The sequence below is a fragment of the Neovison vison genome, chromosome 7, assembly GCF_020171115.1.
Source record: "Neovison vison isolate M4711 chromosome 7, ASM_NN_V1, whole genome shotgun sequence".
NCBI lineage: Eukaryota > Metazoa > Chordata > Mammalia > Carnivora > Mustelidae > Neogale > Neogale vison.
This window is the reverse complement of record NC_058097.1, coordinates 118,853,588-118,871,135: the sequence shown is the minus strand read 5'-3', so window position 1 is coordinate 118,871,135 and position 17,548 is coordinate 118,853,588. Positions and strand designations below refer to the sequence as shown.

Sequence of the window (17,548 nt, the reverse complement as noted above, 5' to 3'; positions counted from 1 at the left end):
TATTCCATTATCCTTTGATCTTCTCCATAATACACATAATTTCTTCCTTCCCAAAAGGCAAGGCTGCACACTTATTTGGTAGCAGACAGAGTTTTGCCATGTCCTTGTCTGTTCCAGCACCCTAGCAACTCGGATGCCTCTTGGTAGGTTGTGCTTACTGGTAACTTGTACTGCTTTTTTAAATCCTGTCAATTAAAAATTTTCTGCCTCGCTACCCCCCTCCCCTGCCTTTTCAAACATTCTCTCTAACTAGCGGAAAGACAAGCTACGGGAACATATGCAGAGAATGCACAACCCTGAGAGGGAGGCCAAGAAGGCTGACCGCATCAGCCGCTCCAAGACGTTCAAGCCTCGCATCACGTCCACGGACTACGACAGCTTCACGTTCAAGTGCCGCCTGTGTATGATGGGCTTCCGGAGACGAGGCATGCTGGTCAGTGCCAAGCGGCTACCAGACCCACCCACTTCTGTTTATGGTGATGGCTTCTGTGCAGTATTCTGTGCAAAATTCTCAGTAGGTTTCGTCAGGGGCTGGGGGAAAAGCCAGAAGCACGTGATGCCCAATTTGGAGTTCTTCCCAGTCTCCCTTTGCCCTCCTGTGGCACAGCTCATTTCTCCTGACCTCTTGGGATGAGTCTTTCTCTATCACTTCTTATTACGAGTTTTCTTTTGCTTTACCCTGCTCAGTCTCTGCCCTTCTATTTCATTTCCTTCTTCTTGTGTTCCTGAACATCCTTTCTGGTGGGGTTTTTCCTTCTCCCCAGTGGCTCCCTTAATGCCTCCCCTTTCCGGATGCGAAAGAGCAGTAGTAGGAAACTGCCCTTCAAAGCAGGGTATGTGCACCGGGTTCATGCTATCCCCTTTCCCATCGTGGAATCCACAGTGACCCTTCGGTGATTTGCTGAATGACTGGTAACTCTTGCTAACCATGACTGTTAAGGCTTCGTGTCAGAAGGGCCTGGAAATGCTGGATCTGGCCACATGCCTTACTGTTTTGGGGCATGGCTTCCGAGGATTCCATCTTCTAGCAGTCAAGACCAGAGCATTTGGTTCGCTTCTCTTTGAAATGGGTTCTTTTTTCTCATTTGCATTTTTCCCCTTTAGGTAAATCACTTATCAAAGAGGCACCCAGACATGAAGATAGAGGAGGTGCCGGAGCTAACCCTCCCCATCATAAAGCCCAACCGCGACTACTTTTGTCAGTATTGTGATAAGGTAAAAGGAAACTATCCACGCTGGGATGCGTCTCTGGGAGCCCTAAGTCTGCATGCATAAATATACTGGGATCTTACAGTTACTCTTAACAGACGGTCCCCTGGCTCTCAGTAGTTTTCCATTCAGATGAGCAAGGGCTACAAGTGCAGGCTCGTTTTAAGCCAAAATTTTTTCCCTAATCATTAGTTGACTTTGTGTTAAATGTTTTTCCTTCTCTCTGTGGTTTTGTTTTAAAAGCAGAGGCTTACCAAGGGCTTAGTATATAAATTCATTTTAAATTCCTAGGCTCTAAAGCAAAATTGTTTATCATCCTACTTGTAAAATATATACAGTGGGTTTGGGATTTCTAGAAGATTGAGTAGGATGTGGACAAGTTTTTTTTTTTTTTTTCTTTTTTCTCTTTTTATTTATTTTTTGTGGACAAGGTTTGCAATGGAAGACTGTACTATTTCATCCTTACTTTTGTGCAGTTACAAAAAAACCAAATATACACCTGTTGTTTCAGTGTAATATTGTTTCCTTATACGATGGAGTTGTGTTAGCTTAAAACTGGGAAACTTTTTATTTATTTATTTATTTATCAAAAATATTTATTTATTTATTTATTTGAAAGGCAGAGATCACAAGGAGGCAGAGAGACAGGCAGAGAGAGGGAGAGAGAGGGAAGCAGGCTCTCTGCTGAGCAGAGAACCTGATGCGGGACTCGATCCCGGGACCCTGAGATCATGACCTGAGCCGAAGGCAGCAGCCCAACCCACTGAGCCACCCAGGCGCCCTATTTATTATTTTTTTAAAGATTTTATTTATTTATTTGACAGACAGAGATCACAAGTAGGCAGACGCAGGCAGAGATCGAGAAGGGGAAGCAGGCTCCCCACTGAGCAGAGAGCCGATGTGGGGCTCCATCCCAGGACCCCGGGATCATGACCTGAGCCGAAGGCAGAGGCTTTAACCCACTGAGCCACCTAGGCGCCCCCTGGGAAACTTTTTAAAGCATAGATTTACCATTGGAGGTACTAGTCACTTATAGACTTGCCATTTTGGAAGATACTTTGGCATCTAGTAAACATTGAGAGCTTTTGTAGAAAGGCTAAGTGGGATGATCTGGGCTTTGAAATAATTCTTTTTCTGTGACTGTGTATCTACCTCTTAAACTTCAGGGTAAGGGCTATTTTTGTTATTACTATCTTAGATGTACAAATTCTAGAGAGATGCCTAGCCTATCTACATTATGCTCTTATTTTATATATCCTTCAGGATAGCTGTTCATATATTTTATTTTGGGCTACCTGAATACCTTTTCTCATTTCTCCTGTCTAACAACGGAATTGTTAGAGAGTGTGCTTTAAAGTAAGAAGGTAGAACCGTATGCTGCTTTCGTGACAAAGCATCTGAATTTGCAGGTTTACAAAAGTGCCAGCAAGCGAAAAGCCCATATTCTGAAGAACCATCCAGGGGCTGAGCTCCCACCGAGCATTCGCAAACTCCGTCCAGCTGGCCCAGGAGAGCCGGATCCCATGCTGAGCACCCACACCCAGCTCACGGGCACAATAGCCACCCCTCCTGTCTGCTGCCCTCACTGCTCCAAACAGTACAGCAGCAAGGTATTGGGAAGGGCTTTGAATGCATCTGAATCAAGGTCATTATTGAAGGAATCTCCTAAGAGAAGGCGGCAGTTGGCTTCTGCTGGATTGATGGGGGCTGTCAGAGGTGTTTTCCTAGTTCAGATGGCTAAGGAGCTACTTCCTGAGAATAGGAACTGTAAATCCAGTATGGGAAGAGGATATGTGGAATTTCCCCAGAGTTAGTGTATCTCATACATAACCTGAGCATTCAGTTGGTTTCCTTTTCCCTCGGTCTGCTGAAGGTTTCGTGTTAGAATAGTTATGCTCCTGCTTTATGAGCTCAGGTTTACTTCTGTAGGAACTTCTACAGGTTTACATCTTCTATAGATTTACTTCTAGGAACTTCCTACTTCTGTAGGAACTACGTAGGAACTTACATGATAGATCTGGAAAAGGGGGTCATTCTTGGTTATGGGGGGCAGGGAGCTTGTGATTGGTTGCTGGAGTTACTGGGGGGATGAGAGGTCACCATGAATGAGGTGTGCTGCCCTTGCCTGGTGGTGTGGGGTCCCATGGGTGTTCAGTTTCTTCTCTACCTCTTCTTTTTCTCTTGTAAACCCTGTGCTGCTTCTTTCTTTCAAGGCAAATCCAGAAAGACTTTAGGACTCTTGGCAGGGTTTGAGTTTGAGGAAAAATGGCAACTAACTAACTCTAGTAATGATTCTTGGTTTTGCCATACTCTTCCAGACCAAGATGGTACAGCACATTCGAAAGAAGCATCCAGAGTATGCCCAGCTCCCTAACACCTTACATCCACCACTGACAACAGCTGTGATCAGTGCTACCCCAGCTGTGTTAACCACAGACAGTGCTACCGGGGAGACCGTGGTGGTAAGTGTGTGGCTGGTAAGGGCACCTCATCCCCTTTGGCGCCTATCACAGCTTCCAATGTGAAAGTCATGTCTAACTTGCTCTGTAATTGGCTGCAAAGGTAGCCCATTATCCTTCAGTTTTCTACCCAGGCATTATGCTTATGGTTGGTCTCCTGGTTGATGCTTTCCAAAGCTCTCCGTAGAAGGGGCAGCAAGAAATGTTCAGTGCTGCTCCTGTGCTGGGAGACTGTCAGAACCTCTCTGGTAGCTCCACTGGGGCTGACACAGACAGGCAGATGCAGACGCATGGTTAATCTTCCAGTATCTTCTCATCTTTGGATTTCTCCTGCCTGAACTCAGGGCTAATTTGTACAAGCAGTAGTGTCACCAGCTAATGTGGTTTTTGTGACTTTTCTAGACAACAGACCTCCTAACCCAAGCCATGACAGAACTGTCCCAGACCTTAACCACAGATTACCGAACGTCACAGGGGGACTACCAGAGAATTCAGTACATTCCCGTGTCTCAGTCGACATCCGGTCTTCAGCAGCCTCAGCACATACAGCTTCAAGTGGTTCAAGTGGCTCCGGTATACATGTTTCTCTTCACCTTCACCAATGTCATATGGCCACTAGCCAATATGGCGGGGCTGGGGTGGGGGGTGGTGGTCAACAAAAGCACCCAATTCTCAGACCTAGAGCTGGATTCCACGTCACTTGCTTTGCATGTAAGTTCTGAGTCTAAGGCTTTTATTGTAAAGCTCTCCTGCCCTCCGGGCTGTACAGGGCTGTGGAATTAGCGATGTAAGAGAGTTCCCTCAAGAACAGTCTAGCCTTTTTGGGCTGCCATGTATACTGTCCTCCTGTGCTACCTGGGACAGTCCCCCGTGATCTTTCAGAGCCTCTTCTGAGTCCTTGAGCTCCAAAGTTGACTACTTGGTGGAGAACTAGTTTGGTACGTGCCCACTTGGGCATCTAAAGGGAGGTTGTAAAGAACGATCTTGAGTTTTGAGTATCAGCACATTATTGGTACAGAGGTATAATTCCGTTCCTTCTACCAGATAATTGGTAGCTCATTCTCACTGATGAGGGAGCTAAAAGAAGAAATCCTCCCAGAACCTTGTTTCATTTAATTACGCTAAGGAAGTGTATTCAAGGCACAAATGATCAAACCTGTTGCTTTGAACTAATTTGGTCTGAAAATTCTGGACGAATACCAGAGCAGGAAAGGAGGAGTTGCTACTGTCATTGACTGTGCTTTCTCTTGTTTTTCTTATGGGATGTTTCTTAACTTCAGGCTTTGGAGGAACCTATGAATCTCTGGGATTCCCTGTGAAGTTTGATGTATATGTACATTATTCTGGAAAAAGGGACTATACTTTAGCCAGATTTTCAGAGATGTCTGGGGTACCTAAAAAGGGTTGGGAACTACTCTTCTAGTAGGTCAGTAGCTGAAAGTAAATTCTCTTGTCAAGGGTAAGGCATTAAATTAAATGAAACTTAAGGGAAAAGGACTTTTGATTCCTGAGAGCTTCTCATTCATCTTATGATGAGCTCTATTTCCCTTTCTGCCCTTTTCTTTCAGAATTAAATAGCATTAGCGGCTTATGTTTTTTAAGTGTAACTTTTAAAAACAATCGTCTTTGCTAATGCTTACCAACATGGCTTAGGTGTGGGCTCTCTGGGAGCGAAGCCCCAGATGTGAAGTTCCATCTGCTCTCCTGCTGGGGCATTGGGGCAGCTGAAGGTTTTCTCTGGAAGGATTCCCCTTCCCCTTAATCAGAATGCGTTTTGTCTTCCCATCCCTCAGGCCACTTCCCCACACCAGTCTCAGCAGTCCACTGTGGATGTTGGCCAGCTCCACGACCCTCAGACCTACACCCAGCATGCCATCCAGGTGCAACACATCCAAGTCACAGAGCCCACTCCCTCCACCCCCTCGTCATCCCAGGTACGTTCTCCAACTGTTTGTCGAGGGAGTATGGTCCTGGCGACCCGGGAACGTTCATGTGAGTGAAGAGACATCATCTTCAAACCTAGGTACCTGGGCTATTGAAATGATTTTTGGGCCTTCATTATAGGTCCTGCCTTTGCCTCTGGGTTTTATATTGGCATTATGGGCATACTTGCATTAAGTGATGAGCTTCTGAGCAGAAGGAGCCCTGAGATCTCATATTCTAGGGACAGCCTTGGCCTTTGCTTCCTGTTTTAAATGGCTCTCTGATAGCATGCAGTTGCTAAGTTGTTCCTTGAATTTTGGAACCATGACTTTGTGGTGTATTATTGTGTTTGTATGATAGAGACAGCATAGCTACATCTATCCAAAAAATATTTCTTACAATCTTACCCTTTGCATGAAACGTTTCTAGGTCTTGCCCTCCAAGCTTGGAGTCTAGTAGGGTTATGTCATATATACAGAAGCAAACAGGATATGAAGCGAAGGTATTTGAACCAGAAAGGACACGTGCAGGCCCACTTCTGATATTCACAGGTTCCAGAACAAGAGTACAAACAAAAGCCTGCATGCCGTGTGTCGAGGCAGTTTAAAGTTTCAAATCAAGCTAACAAACTGTTAAATAAAATATGTTCTTTGCAACTACATGGATGGAGCTAGAGACTATTAGGCTAAGTGAAATAAGTCTGTCAGAGAAAGACAGATACCATATGATTTCACTCATATCTGTAATTTAGGAATCAAAACACATGAGCAAAGGGAAAAAAAAGAGAAAGGGGACAAACCTAGAAACAAACTCTCTTTTTAAAAGATTTTACTTATTTATTTGAGAGAGAGCGAGAGCAAGCATGAGCAGGGTAAGGGGCAGAAGGAGAGGGAGAAGCAGACTCCCCACTGAGGAGGGAGCCTAACAGGGGGCTCGATCTCACCACCCTGAGATCACAGCCTGAACCAAAATCAAGAGTCAGATGCTTAACTGACTGAGCCACCCAGGCGCCCCAACTAACTAGAATTTAAATAAAAACTTTAAAAAAAATGTATGTTCTGCCTTCCTACTTGACACATATATTTGTATAATAACAAAATTGAAAAATATATGCTAAGTAACAATTGATACTAAGTAACATGGTTAGTGCCAATTGGAAATTACTTGCCTTCCTGCCAAACGTATGGGCGGTGCTGGCAGCTGCCAGGCTGGGCAGGAAGAAGAGAGAGAAGGATTTCTCCCTCCCTTGCTGGCTCTGTGCCCTTCAAGCTGCTGTGGAAATCCACAGGATAAACATGTACTTTCTCTGCATTCCTGTTTACTGGGGGACATTGGGGATGGGAGGCTTTGCTGCTTGCCATCTGTGGCCGCTCTCCTCCTTCTAGTGTGAGGTTCAGCGGCTGTGAGGTTTCTGTCACTTTTTCTCGTCCCAGACAGTCCCCTCTGTCAACAAGGGGCCCATCTTTTCCACCACCACAGGTATCACACTTTTAAGTTTCTCAAAGGAACCCTATGCTGGAGGGACTCCTCAGAAGGTGGTGGCTCAGGGACAACCTTCCCCCAGACTGCTCTCCATTTTTTCTCACCCAGCCTCCATCCTGCACCTCACAGGGCCTTCTGTGTATCCATGTGGACACCCCAAGCCACATGTCCCAGCTACTTCCACATCCCTGCAAAGGTGATCCCACAACTACCCCCTTGGTCCCCTGTGGCCAAATACCCTTAGAGGAGCCCACATCCAAGAGATAGGACCCCTGCAAGATGACAGGCCCAGGCAAGAGACTTGTGCAGGCTCTGGAAGTGGGTGCAAGGCCATTTCCACAGGGAATGGGGGACTCTGGTTCCCAAGTGTCATGTAGAAGGGGACACATATTCCAGGGCCATGGTCTAAGGATGGGTCTTGCCTGGGTCTGAGGATGATGTGGCTATATAGATAAGTTCTGTACTTTCAGAAGAGGGAAAGATTACATTTAGCAGGGAATCAAGGAGGTTTCTGTGGAAGTGGTATCTGAGTTACATCTTGAAGGAGGGGTATGATTTTGATATGGTGGTTGGGCAAGGCATTAGGATCTGAATACACTCTCATTGTGAGTAAAGGCTCAGAGATGGGAAACTGGGACATTTATGGAAAACTGTTTAGTTTACTAACAGGAAATGATGTTTGGGAGAGAAGTTGGGAAGGTAGTTTGGAGCTGGAATCTGGAGGGCTTGCAGGGCAAACTGTGGAGCTTGGGCTCTGTCCTGTGGACAGGAATAAGCCTCTCTCTGGATGTCTGCCTCCACATCTGTGTTTATCTCCACTAAGTGAGTGGGATTTCCCAGTGTACTCAGTGGAAATGATGATTTCTGGGTTCTGCTTCAGTTTGTGTTAATAGATTCGCTCTGTGACATAGGCAAGCTCTTTAGCTCCTCAATTTTTAAAAAATCTTAATGTAATTAAGATAATTAGACTTTCATTCATTTATCTTTCTAATGCGCTTAGTAAAATTAATTTTTTTGATATTCTTGTAGATAATCCTTGGAAAATGAATTGGGTTTTGATAGTTATGATTCCTTTTCATTAATCTTCTTCTTATTTAAAATACTATTAGTTTAGCAACCGCACTTTCAGTGTTATCATTCATGCAGCCGGATTTACTTCCTTCAGTTACTTGTGAGTCTTAACTATACTGGAAGTGATTAGTTTTCTACTTGTGCCTTGTCTTTCTCTCTAGGTAGCTGGGCAGCCCTTGAGCCCTGCCTCCCAGCAGTCCCAGCAAGGGCTCAGCCCCTCCCATATCCAAGGCGGTGCCTCCACACCAGGCCAGGCTCTCCAGCAGCAGCAGCAAGGTTCCTCTGTGCAACACACCTACCTGCCCAACACTTGGAATTCCTTCCGTGGCTACTGTAAGTCAGAACCAGGGATGGGGGTCTAGCTCATGGGTGGGAAATCTACAGTCAAGGGTCATAATTTTATCAGCTTTAGAATAAATTTTCTGGGTTAAAGTTTCATTGGCCGTTTTCTACATTCTGTGGTGCATATCCTTGAAAGAGTTTCATGACCAAATTCAAGGCGGCGTTCTGATCTCAGAGAGCGATCCATTTCAGAGCCATCAGGAGTACTGCCGAAGAAAGTGTAGGCAGAGGGACTCGATAGCAGAATAGATGAATCTAGGGTATATTGATGGTGGTGAGTCATCTCTTCCATCAACATTCGTTGAATAGAATCTTTGTATAAGCGGATGTGCTAGACCCTGGATATACAAAAAATTAATACTGACATTCCCGTCAGTAACACCACACAGTAGTAATGTTAGCCAGCTTTCATTAAGCTCTCACTAGGTGCCAGAAATGGTTCTAAGCCACATATATACTACATTCAGTATTCACAACAACCTGTAAATACAGTTGTTATTTGCACTTTACAGATAGGGAAACTCAGACACAGAGTAACTGACCAAGGAACCCCGCTAGTAACTAGAGGCTTGGAACTCCAAACCACCACACCGTGTGGCCTCTCCTTATAAGACAGTCCTTGACTCAAAGAGATCATTATCCAGTAGAGAGAGAGAGATGAGTGGATGGCTTTCAAAACCCTGACATTAGTGCTACAGAAGCAGCAAAAGGTTGGCGGCTGAAGGTCCTCGTAGTTAACAGTTTGGGTGGGAATGGCAGCCTTGGATATGAGCTGGAAGGCACGAGATCTTTATGATGAAGATCTAGAACAGAGGAATAGCTAGATGTCGATAGTAGCAAGTAGGAGCAATAGGGGCTGAGAAGTTGGGAAGGCCAGGGCTGGCCTTCCTCCTACTATTGACTTCTTTCTTTGAGTCTTTCGCCATTGTCCTTGATCTTTGGCTGTGTTATGTGGATCTGGTATGGAATCAGGCTCAAACTCTATCTTCTTGTTATTTTTACAATCCGTTCTCTTAAATTTTGGTCGTCACAATGCTGGCTGAGTCTTGTTTCTAGTTGGGGAAAGATTCCAACTCATGGTAACTACCAGGAGAACCCTGGTAAGTAGACATTTATACTAAGTTTAATTCCTGTGAAAGAAAGGTGAAATGATTGCCGTGGGAATAATAGAAACCCTGGAGAAAAGATTCTGGAATTGAAGTTGTTTATTAGGGGAAACATTTAAAAACACACAAAAATAGAATAGTATGATGAATGCCTTTGTGCCCATTGTCCAACCTTACACCAAGTCAGGGCCAATCTTGTCTCATCTGTACTCTCCTCCTTCTCTTCTAATCCCCCACCTGTATAATAATCTGTATTATTTCATCCATAAATATTTTAAAAAAGATTTTACTTATTTATTTATTTATGTAGAGCACTCTTGGGGGTGGTTGGGGGAGAGGGAGAGAGAGAGAGACTCTCAACCAGATTCCTTACCGAGCATTGAGCCTGATGAAGGGCTTGATCTGACAACCCTGAGATCATGACTGGAGCCAAAACCAAGAGTCTCATGTTCAACTGACTGAGCCACGTAGGTGCCCAGGTAAATATTTTTTAAAGCACAACTCCAGTACAGTTATCAAACCTAAAAATACATGACAGTAATTCTTTAATAACCATCAAATATCCACTGTTTATATTTCTGTGATTGTCTCCTAAATTTTTTTTAAAGATTTTATTTATTTATTTGACAGAGACAGAGAGAGAGCACAAGCAGGGGAGGGGTAGAGGAAGAGGGAGAAGCAGGCTCCCTGCTGAGCAGAGAGCCCGATGCGGGGCTCCCAGGACCTGGGATCATGACCTGAGCCAAAGGTAGTCACTTAACTGAGTGATCCACCCAGGCTCTCCTCTTAAATTTTTTTTTAATGGTTGGTTTTTTTCAAATTGAGTTCTAAATAAGGCTCATGCATTGCAATTGGTTATGTCTTTTGAGGGATTTTTTAAAAAAAGATTTTATTTTTTTAAAGTAATCTTTACACCAAATATGGGGCTCAAACCCATGACCCTGAGATCAAGAGTCACATGCTCTACTGACCAGACAGCCCTTGAGGGTTTGTTTTTGTTTTTTTGTGTGTATTCTCTCTGTTATTATTTTTTTTAGGAATATAGTGATATTTATCAGTGATTAATGAAAATTAATTCAATCCTATTGACACATTTATTTATTTATTTATTGTATACTCTCTCTTTTACTTTTTTTTTTTTAAAGATTTTATTTATTTATTTATTTATTTATTTGACAGACAGAGATCACAAGTAGGCAGAGAGGCAGGCAGAGAGAGAGAGAGGAGGAAGCAGGCTCCCTGGTGAGCAGAGAGCCCGATGCGGGGCTCGATCCCAGGACCCTGGGATCATGACCTGAGCCGAAGGCAGAGGCTTTAACCCACTGAGCCACCCAGGTGCCCCGTGAGCTTTGTTTTTAATTTGCTTTAATAACACTGGTGGTGAAATAAAAATTCAAGTTAGATTACATTGTGATTAGTAGGCAATAGTGGGTACACTGTTAGTGATTCAAATCCCAAATTAAAGGATAAAAATATTGAGCTAACAGGTAAACCTTTGTAACTTATTCCAAGGTTTTAAAAAAATTATTAAATGTTTGTCTTATGGATATTCAGAAGTCACGTTCAGGGGAGATGCATTGATTGTTTCTGATATTTGCTAACTCTGGGCTAACTTTCTATGATCATTCTTATCAGAGTGTGGGGAAGTCATATCATATGACTAACGGTAAGCAAATCTATGGAAAATGTCTCAAAGAGGGATGTGGTCCCTTGCTAGGTATTTGTTACTACAACTTGTATTAAGATCTGAAACCACTGAAGTATGGATATTTCCTGTTTTTCAGCATCGGAGATTCAAATGATGACACTTCCCCCGGGTCAGTTCGTGATTACAGACAGTGGTGTGGCCACTCCGGTCACCACTGGCCAAGTAAAGGCGGTTACGCCGGTAAGTGACCTGCTCCGGAGGACTTTCCTGTCCGTTATACTACACCAGTCTCCACGAACCCCCATTTCCTACTCCTCAGCTCTCCTTACCAAGTACCTCCTCTGTACTCCCATAACTCCTTGTGGAGCTATGTTATAACCCTTATTATAGTGTATATTAATAACTGGTTTCCGGTCTGTCTTTTCCCAGCAGACAGTGAATTCCTTGAAAGCCGGGTCTTGGCCTTTACCTCTTTATTCTCAGTGCCTTGCCCAGGAGGCTGGTATATAGCAAATGGTCAATAAATACCTATGCAATTAATGACTGTAATGAACCCGCTAGATGCATACATGTACAGAGTCGTAGTTGATCACCCTTTTTACGTGCTTTGTGGGAAGTATTTATGACTATTGGTCTTCAGCTGGGTTGGGAGAGAACAGTAGAATGAATCTGTTATGGAGCTCTTTTAAGCTATTTTAAATAGTCAGCATAGTCCCCCGTCCCCCCCCCACCCTTGGGGGAAAAACATTGGCATGAATTATCTTGTTCTATTTAGATTAGGCAGGTCAGTGTTGATGGTATCTGCTACCTGTGTTTTTATCTTCATTGGTTTGTGCTGGCCTGCCTCTAAGTAATTAGAAAACAGTATGTAAATTTAAATTAAGAAACATACTCATAAGTGGCTAGGGATATTGGGATGTTCCCAGGGGAAGACTCTTTCCCGAGATGTCTCAAAGAGCAGCAGGGTAGTCTGGTGGCCCCAAAACCTGATTTTTTGCATCACCTGGGTGGCTTTGCCTCCGGTCATGATCCCATGGTCCTGGGATCAAGTCCCGCATCGGGCTCCTTGCTCAGCAGGGAGCATGTTTCTCCCGCTGCCTACTGCTGCCCCTGTTGTGCTTGCGCTGTCTCTTTCTGACAAATAAATAAATTAAAAAAACAAAACAAAAAAACCTGATTTTTTCCCCACAAAGCATACTGAGAGCTTACCCATTTCTTAGCACACAAACTCACATTAACTAGACGTAGGAGAGATGTGTAAATCCAGAAGAACACTATTGTCTGTGAAAACAATGACTAATGTGAAATAGAAGAGTCTCATAGGCATAATCAGTGAAATTTTTACTCCCTGTGGGACCCATTGACTCTTTACCTTTTTGGGCCAGGAACTCATTTGAAAACCTGATTATAGCCAAGGATGTTCCCCTCCTCCTGCCATAATACACACACACGCACACACACACACATTTAATGTACATTTTCCAGGCTTCATAGAATTGCTCAAGCCTACATGTGGACCACCTAGTAGTCCACGGACCCCAGGCTGAGAACCTGGCCTCCTCCTGCTTGAGAAGGACCCACATGGGAAACTAAATCATAATCAGAGATTGGTGAGTGTGGACCCTGAGCGTGTGGCCCTAGATAAATCAAATGGGTATTTGTCTCTGACGTTTTTTTCTGGACAGTGCTTGAAAAGGCCACTGCCTGGGTTTTCCTCCATGACTTCTTTTTTCTTAGCCTTTATAGCAGACCGATCACCCTGCCAAGGGACACATTCTTGCTTTAAAAACGTTAACTTAAGGAAATAGCTCCACGTCTGTGAAGTTTTCATGATCAGAGGAAAAATAATGATAATGCATGTTTTCATAAAGCTAAATTGATTCAGGGTAAGGGACTTTGTTCTAAGATCGTGTTCTTCTTATACTTTTTTTTTTTAAGGTTTTATTTTATTTTATTTTTTTAAAAGATTTTATTTATTTATTTGACAGACAGAGATCACAAGTAGACAGAGAGGCAAGCAGGGAGAGAGGGGGAAGGAGGCTCCCCGCCAAGCAGAGAGCCTGATATGGGGCTCGATCCCAGGACCCTGGGATCATGACCTGAGCCGAAGGCAGAGGCTTTAACCCACTGAGCCACCCAGGCACCCCTCTTCTTATACTTCTGAGTGTTAAAATTTCTCTGATTTGATAGTAGCATCTTAAAAATGACTTTTCTTGGCAAAATAAAATTTTGGAATACTTATTATTACTTTTAATTTGCTGGTCTGTGAAATTCTGAAGTCTAGGAACCACTGATCTTGATTCCCTGTCTTGGGAGCCATTCTGCCTCTTTTTCTTTTTTTTTTAAAAAGATTTTATTTATTTATTTGAGTGAGAGAGAGCATGAGAGGGGAGAGGGGAGAGGATCAGAGGGAGAGGCAGACTCCCTGCTGAGCCAATGGGGGACTTGATCCTGGGGTTCCAGGATCAGGACTGAAGCTAAAGGCAATTGGTTAACCAACTGAGCCATGCAGGTGCCCTGCCATTCTGCCTCTTTAAGGAAACTTTAAATAACTCTTCTGTGATCTCCTTTGTATTACTCTTAAATCATAATAGACAGCAATCTTACTTTATGAATATCTGAATTCTTTTTTTTTTTTTTAAAGATTTTATTTATTTATTTGACAGACAGAGATCACAAGTAGGCAGAGAGAGGCAGGCAGAGAGAGAGAGAGGAGGAAGCAGGCTCCCTGCCGAGCAGAGAGCCCGATGTGGGACTCGATCCCGGGACCCTGGGACCCCGAGATCATGACCTGAGCCGAAGGCAGCGGCTTAACCCACTGAGCCACCCAGGCGCCCCGAATATCTGAATTCTTAAGAGTGGTACAATAGCCCACATTTCCTTAGCCACATAAGTCATGATTGTGATGCAGATTTCTGTACCTGGAGCTCTTCACTGTATCATTTGGTAGAACACCTAAGGCAGTCCCTTAAAATACCTTCGCAGTCTATTAACTCTGATTCATCCCCTCCAAAGTACTCACATAGGCGCCTATTTTGGTGTTGCCTTGTAACATTTCTTTTCATATTCCTTCTTTTTCTCTCCACCCAGAACCTCTCCCACTCCTTCAAGACTTCAGATTTCTAAAGATCTTTTTTTATTCTAGGGTCATTATGTGTTATCAGAAAGTCAACCAGAATTGGAGGAAAAGCAAGCTTCTGCTCTCTCCGCGGGAGTCCAGGTTCAGCCAGCTACACACAGTGACTTGGACCCCCAGACCACCAGCCAGCAGCAGTCCACGCAGTATATCATTACAACCACCACCAATGGGAATGGGAGCAGTGAAGTGCATATCACTAAACCTTAACGTCTACCCTTGAGCTTGAATCCAGCAGTCACATCATGTCTCTTCTCATCCATAAGTCTGAAAACTTCCAACACTTGGAACTCTTTTTTTAAGATTTATCATTCGCTCAAGAATTTGGAAACCACACACCGGGGCTCCTTTTATCAAGGTCATCTTTACCAAATTGCCTCTTTAAACCCTAGGAGCTTCTGCCATGGAATGGAGATCTTTAAGGGGAAAGTGGATTTCAAGGTGGAGAAACTTCGCCTTACTCTTGAGTTGTTTTTTTAACACATTGATAGGCCTTACTTTTCCTTTGCGGAAACATTAAGTGGTGTATCACATTTGTACCAAAGGTTGAGAAAGGATGTGCCAAGTCCATGGCCACTGGACTTCTTCATTCCAAGCCATGACCCTGGAGGAGAGGGGCATTTTATTCGGTCAGAACTGCTTCATCTTCTGAGTTTGCATTTTCAGTAATTTAACAAGGGAAGCCTATTGAATATGAAAATAAAGATGATGAAACAGAGGTTTGACAGTGATGTTCTGAAGGAAAAACCGTCGTCTAGATTTTTCTTATTGCTCATTTAAAACAACCACAACAACAACTTGCCTCTTTGGGAAAACTGTTGTTGGGCTACTATTGGTAGTGCTTTGCACAGGCGCTGGCCTTCAGCCACTGAGGCAAGAACCTCCTGTTCTGGTAGGTCTTAACTTATTACTCCACTATGGTAGACTCCCCGTAGGAGAAAAGGTTTGTTTGATGTCAGCAGAATTTAAACTCCCACATTAAAGCTTTGCCTCCCATTCTCTGGTTGTGGTGTATTAAGAAGGAGGTGTTTGAGATCTCGGTACCAGGAAAAATTACCAAGATAATTACATATCGATAAAGTGAAAAGCACTGAAACCTTGTCCTGCCTTGCAGGATCCATTTACCATTCATTGGAACAGGATTAATTCCTTGTTCTTATCAGGTGTACATCTGACTCTCACATCTTTTAGTGTATTTTAGTACTTCTCATGCTGTCTTAAAATGAACATTCTTTAAGTTTGGTTGGAAAGCTGGCCCTCATTTTTTTTTTTAACACTTTTAACTTAGACATATTGTAACTCACCTGGACCTTTTGGAAAGATGACCAACTTCACACTTAGGGGAAAAATAAGAATGTGGGGACCATTTATATGTCAAGGTAATTATAAGGGATATGAAAGAAATCCAATCTTTATGCTTTTTATACTGTCACTTGGGAGGAAAAAAATCTGCCTCAGCGATAGCTTTTCTTATATGTGTTCCTGTTTGCTGTCTTGTTGGCTATGAATTCAATGGGGGAAAATACTTCCCTACTTTTTACTGTGCATTCCAATTGTACACATAAAACATTGCAGAAATCGGTATGTATTTTAACAATATTTTGTGACATACTAACACATTTTTAGAGGAATTATCTTGTGATGGAACTTACCACTCCCGAACAGAAAGATCTAATTTCAATTTCAAATGAAGTTAGCTATTCTGTTTTATTTACATTTCTGGGTAAAAACTGGTTCTATAAACTAAGAAAGTATAGTAGCTTCTTTATGGTAAAGACACCTTTTGGAAAAAGAAATGATTCTGTCGAAATAACTTTACTAATATGTAGATTTTGCACTTTATTTTTGAGACCTCATTTATTTAGTTATCCCTGAAAATCTGGGCACTAAGGGAGCTTGAGAAAGTTACTTGGTAAATGTGTAGAAGCTAAGGATGGACTCTATCTTTGGTAACAAAGATGTAATGTTGATGTTTTCCATAGAAAACATTGACCCTGAGTCACAAAACAGAGACTCTGGGTTCCAGAGTCCTGCAGTATAATAACTGTAAATATCCCAGTGTCCTGTCTAGAAAGACTTGCTAGGCGAAGAGTATTAGACTTTGCTAAAGGTCCAGTTTAATTTTTATACCTTAAATCTGGCCCTATTGGGTCCTTTTTAATTTGAACGAGCAAGGTACTACCACTTCCCTCAGGAATAACTTATTGATTACAAGAGAAAACTATCACTGAACAGAATGTTCATTTTATGCCAGTTATTTCAAGTTGTAAAATACACAGAAGAAAATAGTTTGGAAGGACTCTGCTTCTTTCTCATCTAAGTTTTTTCTTTTTCTCTTTTTGTACTTATGTGGAATAAACAAAGGATCTAAAACCAATTTGTATATTATCAACCAGAGATGCAGGCGGCCATCAAGGCAAACACTTCTCTAAGATCAGGTATTCTGCACGTCCATTCCAAGTTAGTAGATTTTTTCAAAGGGACTTGGATTTGAAGAGGTGGTGGATTATAAGCCATCTGAAGATCAATACAGAAAAAAAAGTATGTAGCCAATGTTTATATTGTGGCCTCTCTTAGGACATATTGGCACTCTAAACTTCAATCAGTGCAGTGTGAAAATTTTGGAGTAGGTTACATACAGATTTTACATTTTTATTGTTTGATTTGTGCTCACATAAATAGACATTTCATCATGTAAAATTCCTATTATTCTGGAAAAACCTATTGCTTTGATCTTCTTGAATTGTTTTCCGATTTGGAATTATCCTTTCAAAAAACTCTCAAGATATCTAGGGCTAAAAAGCACTTCATGAGATGCTAAAGTTGACCCACAGGTTGAAAATATTGACCCTGTCCTGTTATTTAAATGTGAACATTTAATGTACATTCAGTGAGTTATAGTGTTAATAGTCTTGTGCTACAGCAGGTGTAAAAATTAATAAATATTTTTTTTAATAAATATCTTCCTTGTTTGTATGTGTGAAGCTACAAGAACTACTGGGATTGTTAATTAAAAAAATATTTTTATTAATATTAGAGAGAGAGAGAACGTGCCTGAGTGAGCTGGGAGGGGGAAGGGGCAGCTGGCCCGGATTTGAGTCAGGAGGCCTAGTGCAGCTCTATCTCAGAGCCCTGAGATCCGACCTGACCCAAAATCGAGAGTTATCTCTTA

The 17,548-nt window shown here is 42.7% G+C and overlaps 1 protein-coding gene across 3 annotated transcripts in view; it reads left to right on the top strand.

The window, feature by feature from the left end:
• The window catches only part of PRDM10 (PR/SET domain 10), a 107,984-nt gene extending 90,649 nt beyond the window's left edge, over positions 1 to 17,335 (top strand). For all 3 annotated transcript variants that reach the window (XM_044258204.1, XM_044258203.1, XM_044258205.1), the window contains 9 exons: positions 254 to 433; positions 1,105 to 1,215; positions 2,619 to 2,819; positions 3,528 to 3,671; positions 4,071 to 4,241; positions 5,462 to 5,602; positions 8,306 to 8,477; positions 11,377 to 11,480; positions 14,386 to 17,335. In XM_044258204.1, the coding sequence (XP_044114139.1) occupies positions 254 to 433; positions 1,105 to 1,215; positions 2,619 to 2,819; positions 3,528 to 3,671; positions 4,071 to 4,241; positions 5,462 to 5,602; positions 8,306 to 8,477; positions 11,377 to 11,480; positions 14,386 to 14,586 (1,425 nt within the window). In that variant the 3' untranslated portion in view covers positions 14,587 to 17,335. The remainder of the gene's footprint in view (positions 1 to 253; positions 434 to 1,104; positions 1,216 to 2,618; positions 2,820 to 3,527; positions 3,672 to 4,070; positions 4,242 to 5,461; positions 5,603 to 8,305; positions 8,478 to 11,376; positions 11,481 to 14,385) is intronic.
• Positions 17,336 to 17,548: the final 213 nt, after the last annotated feature.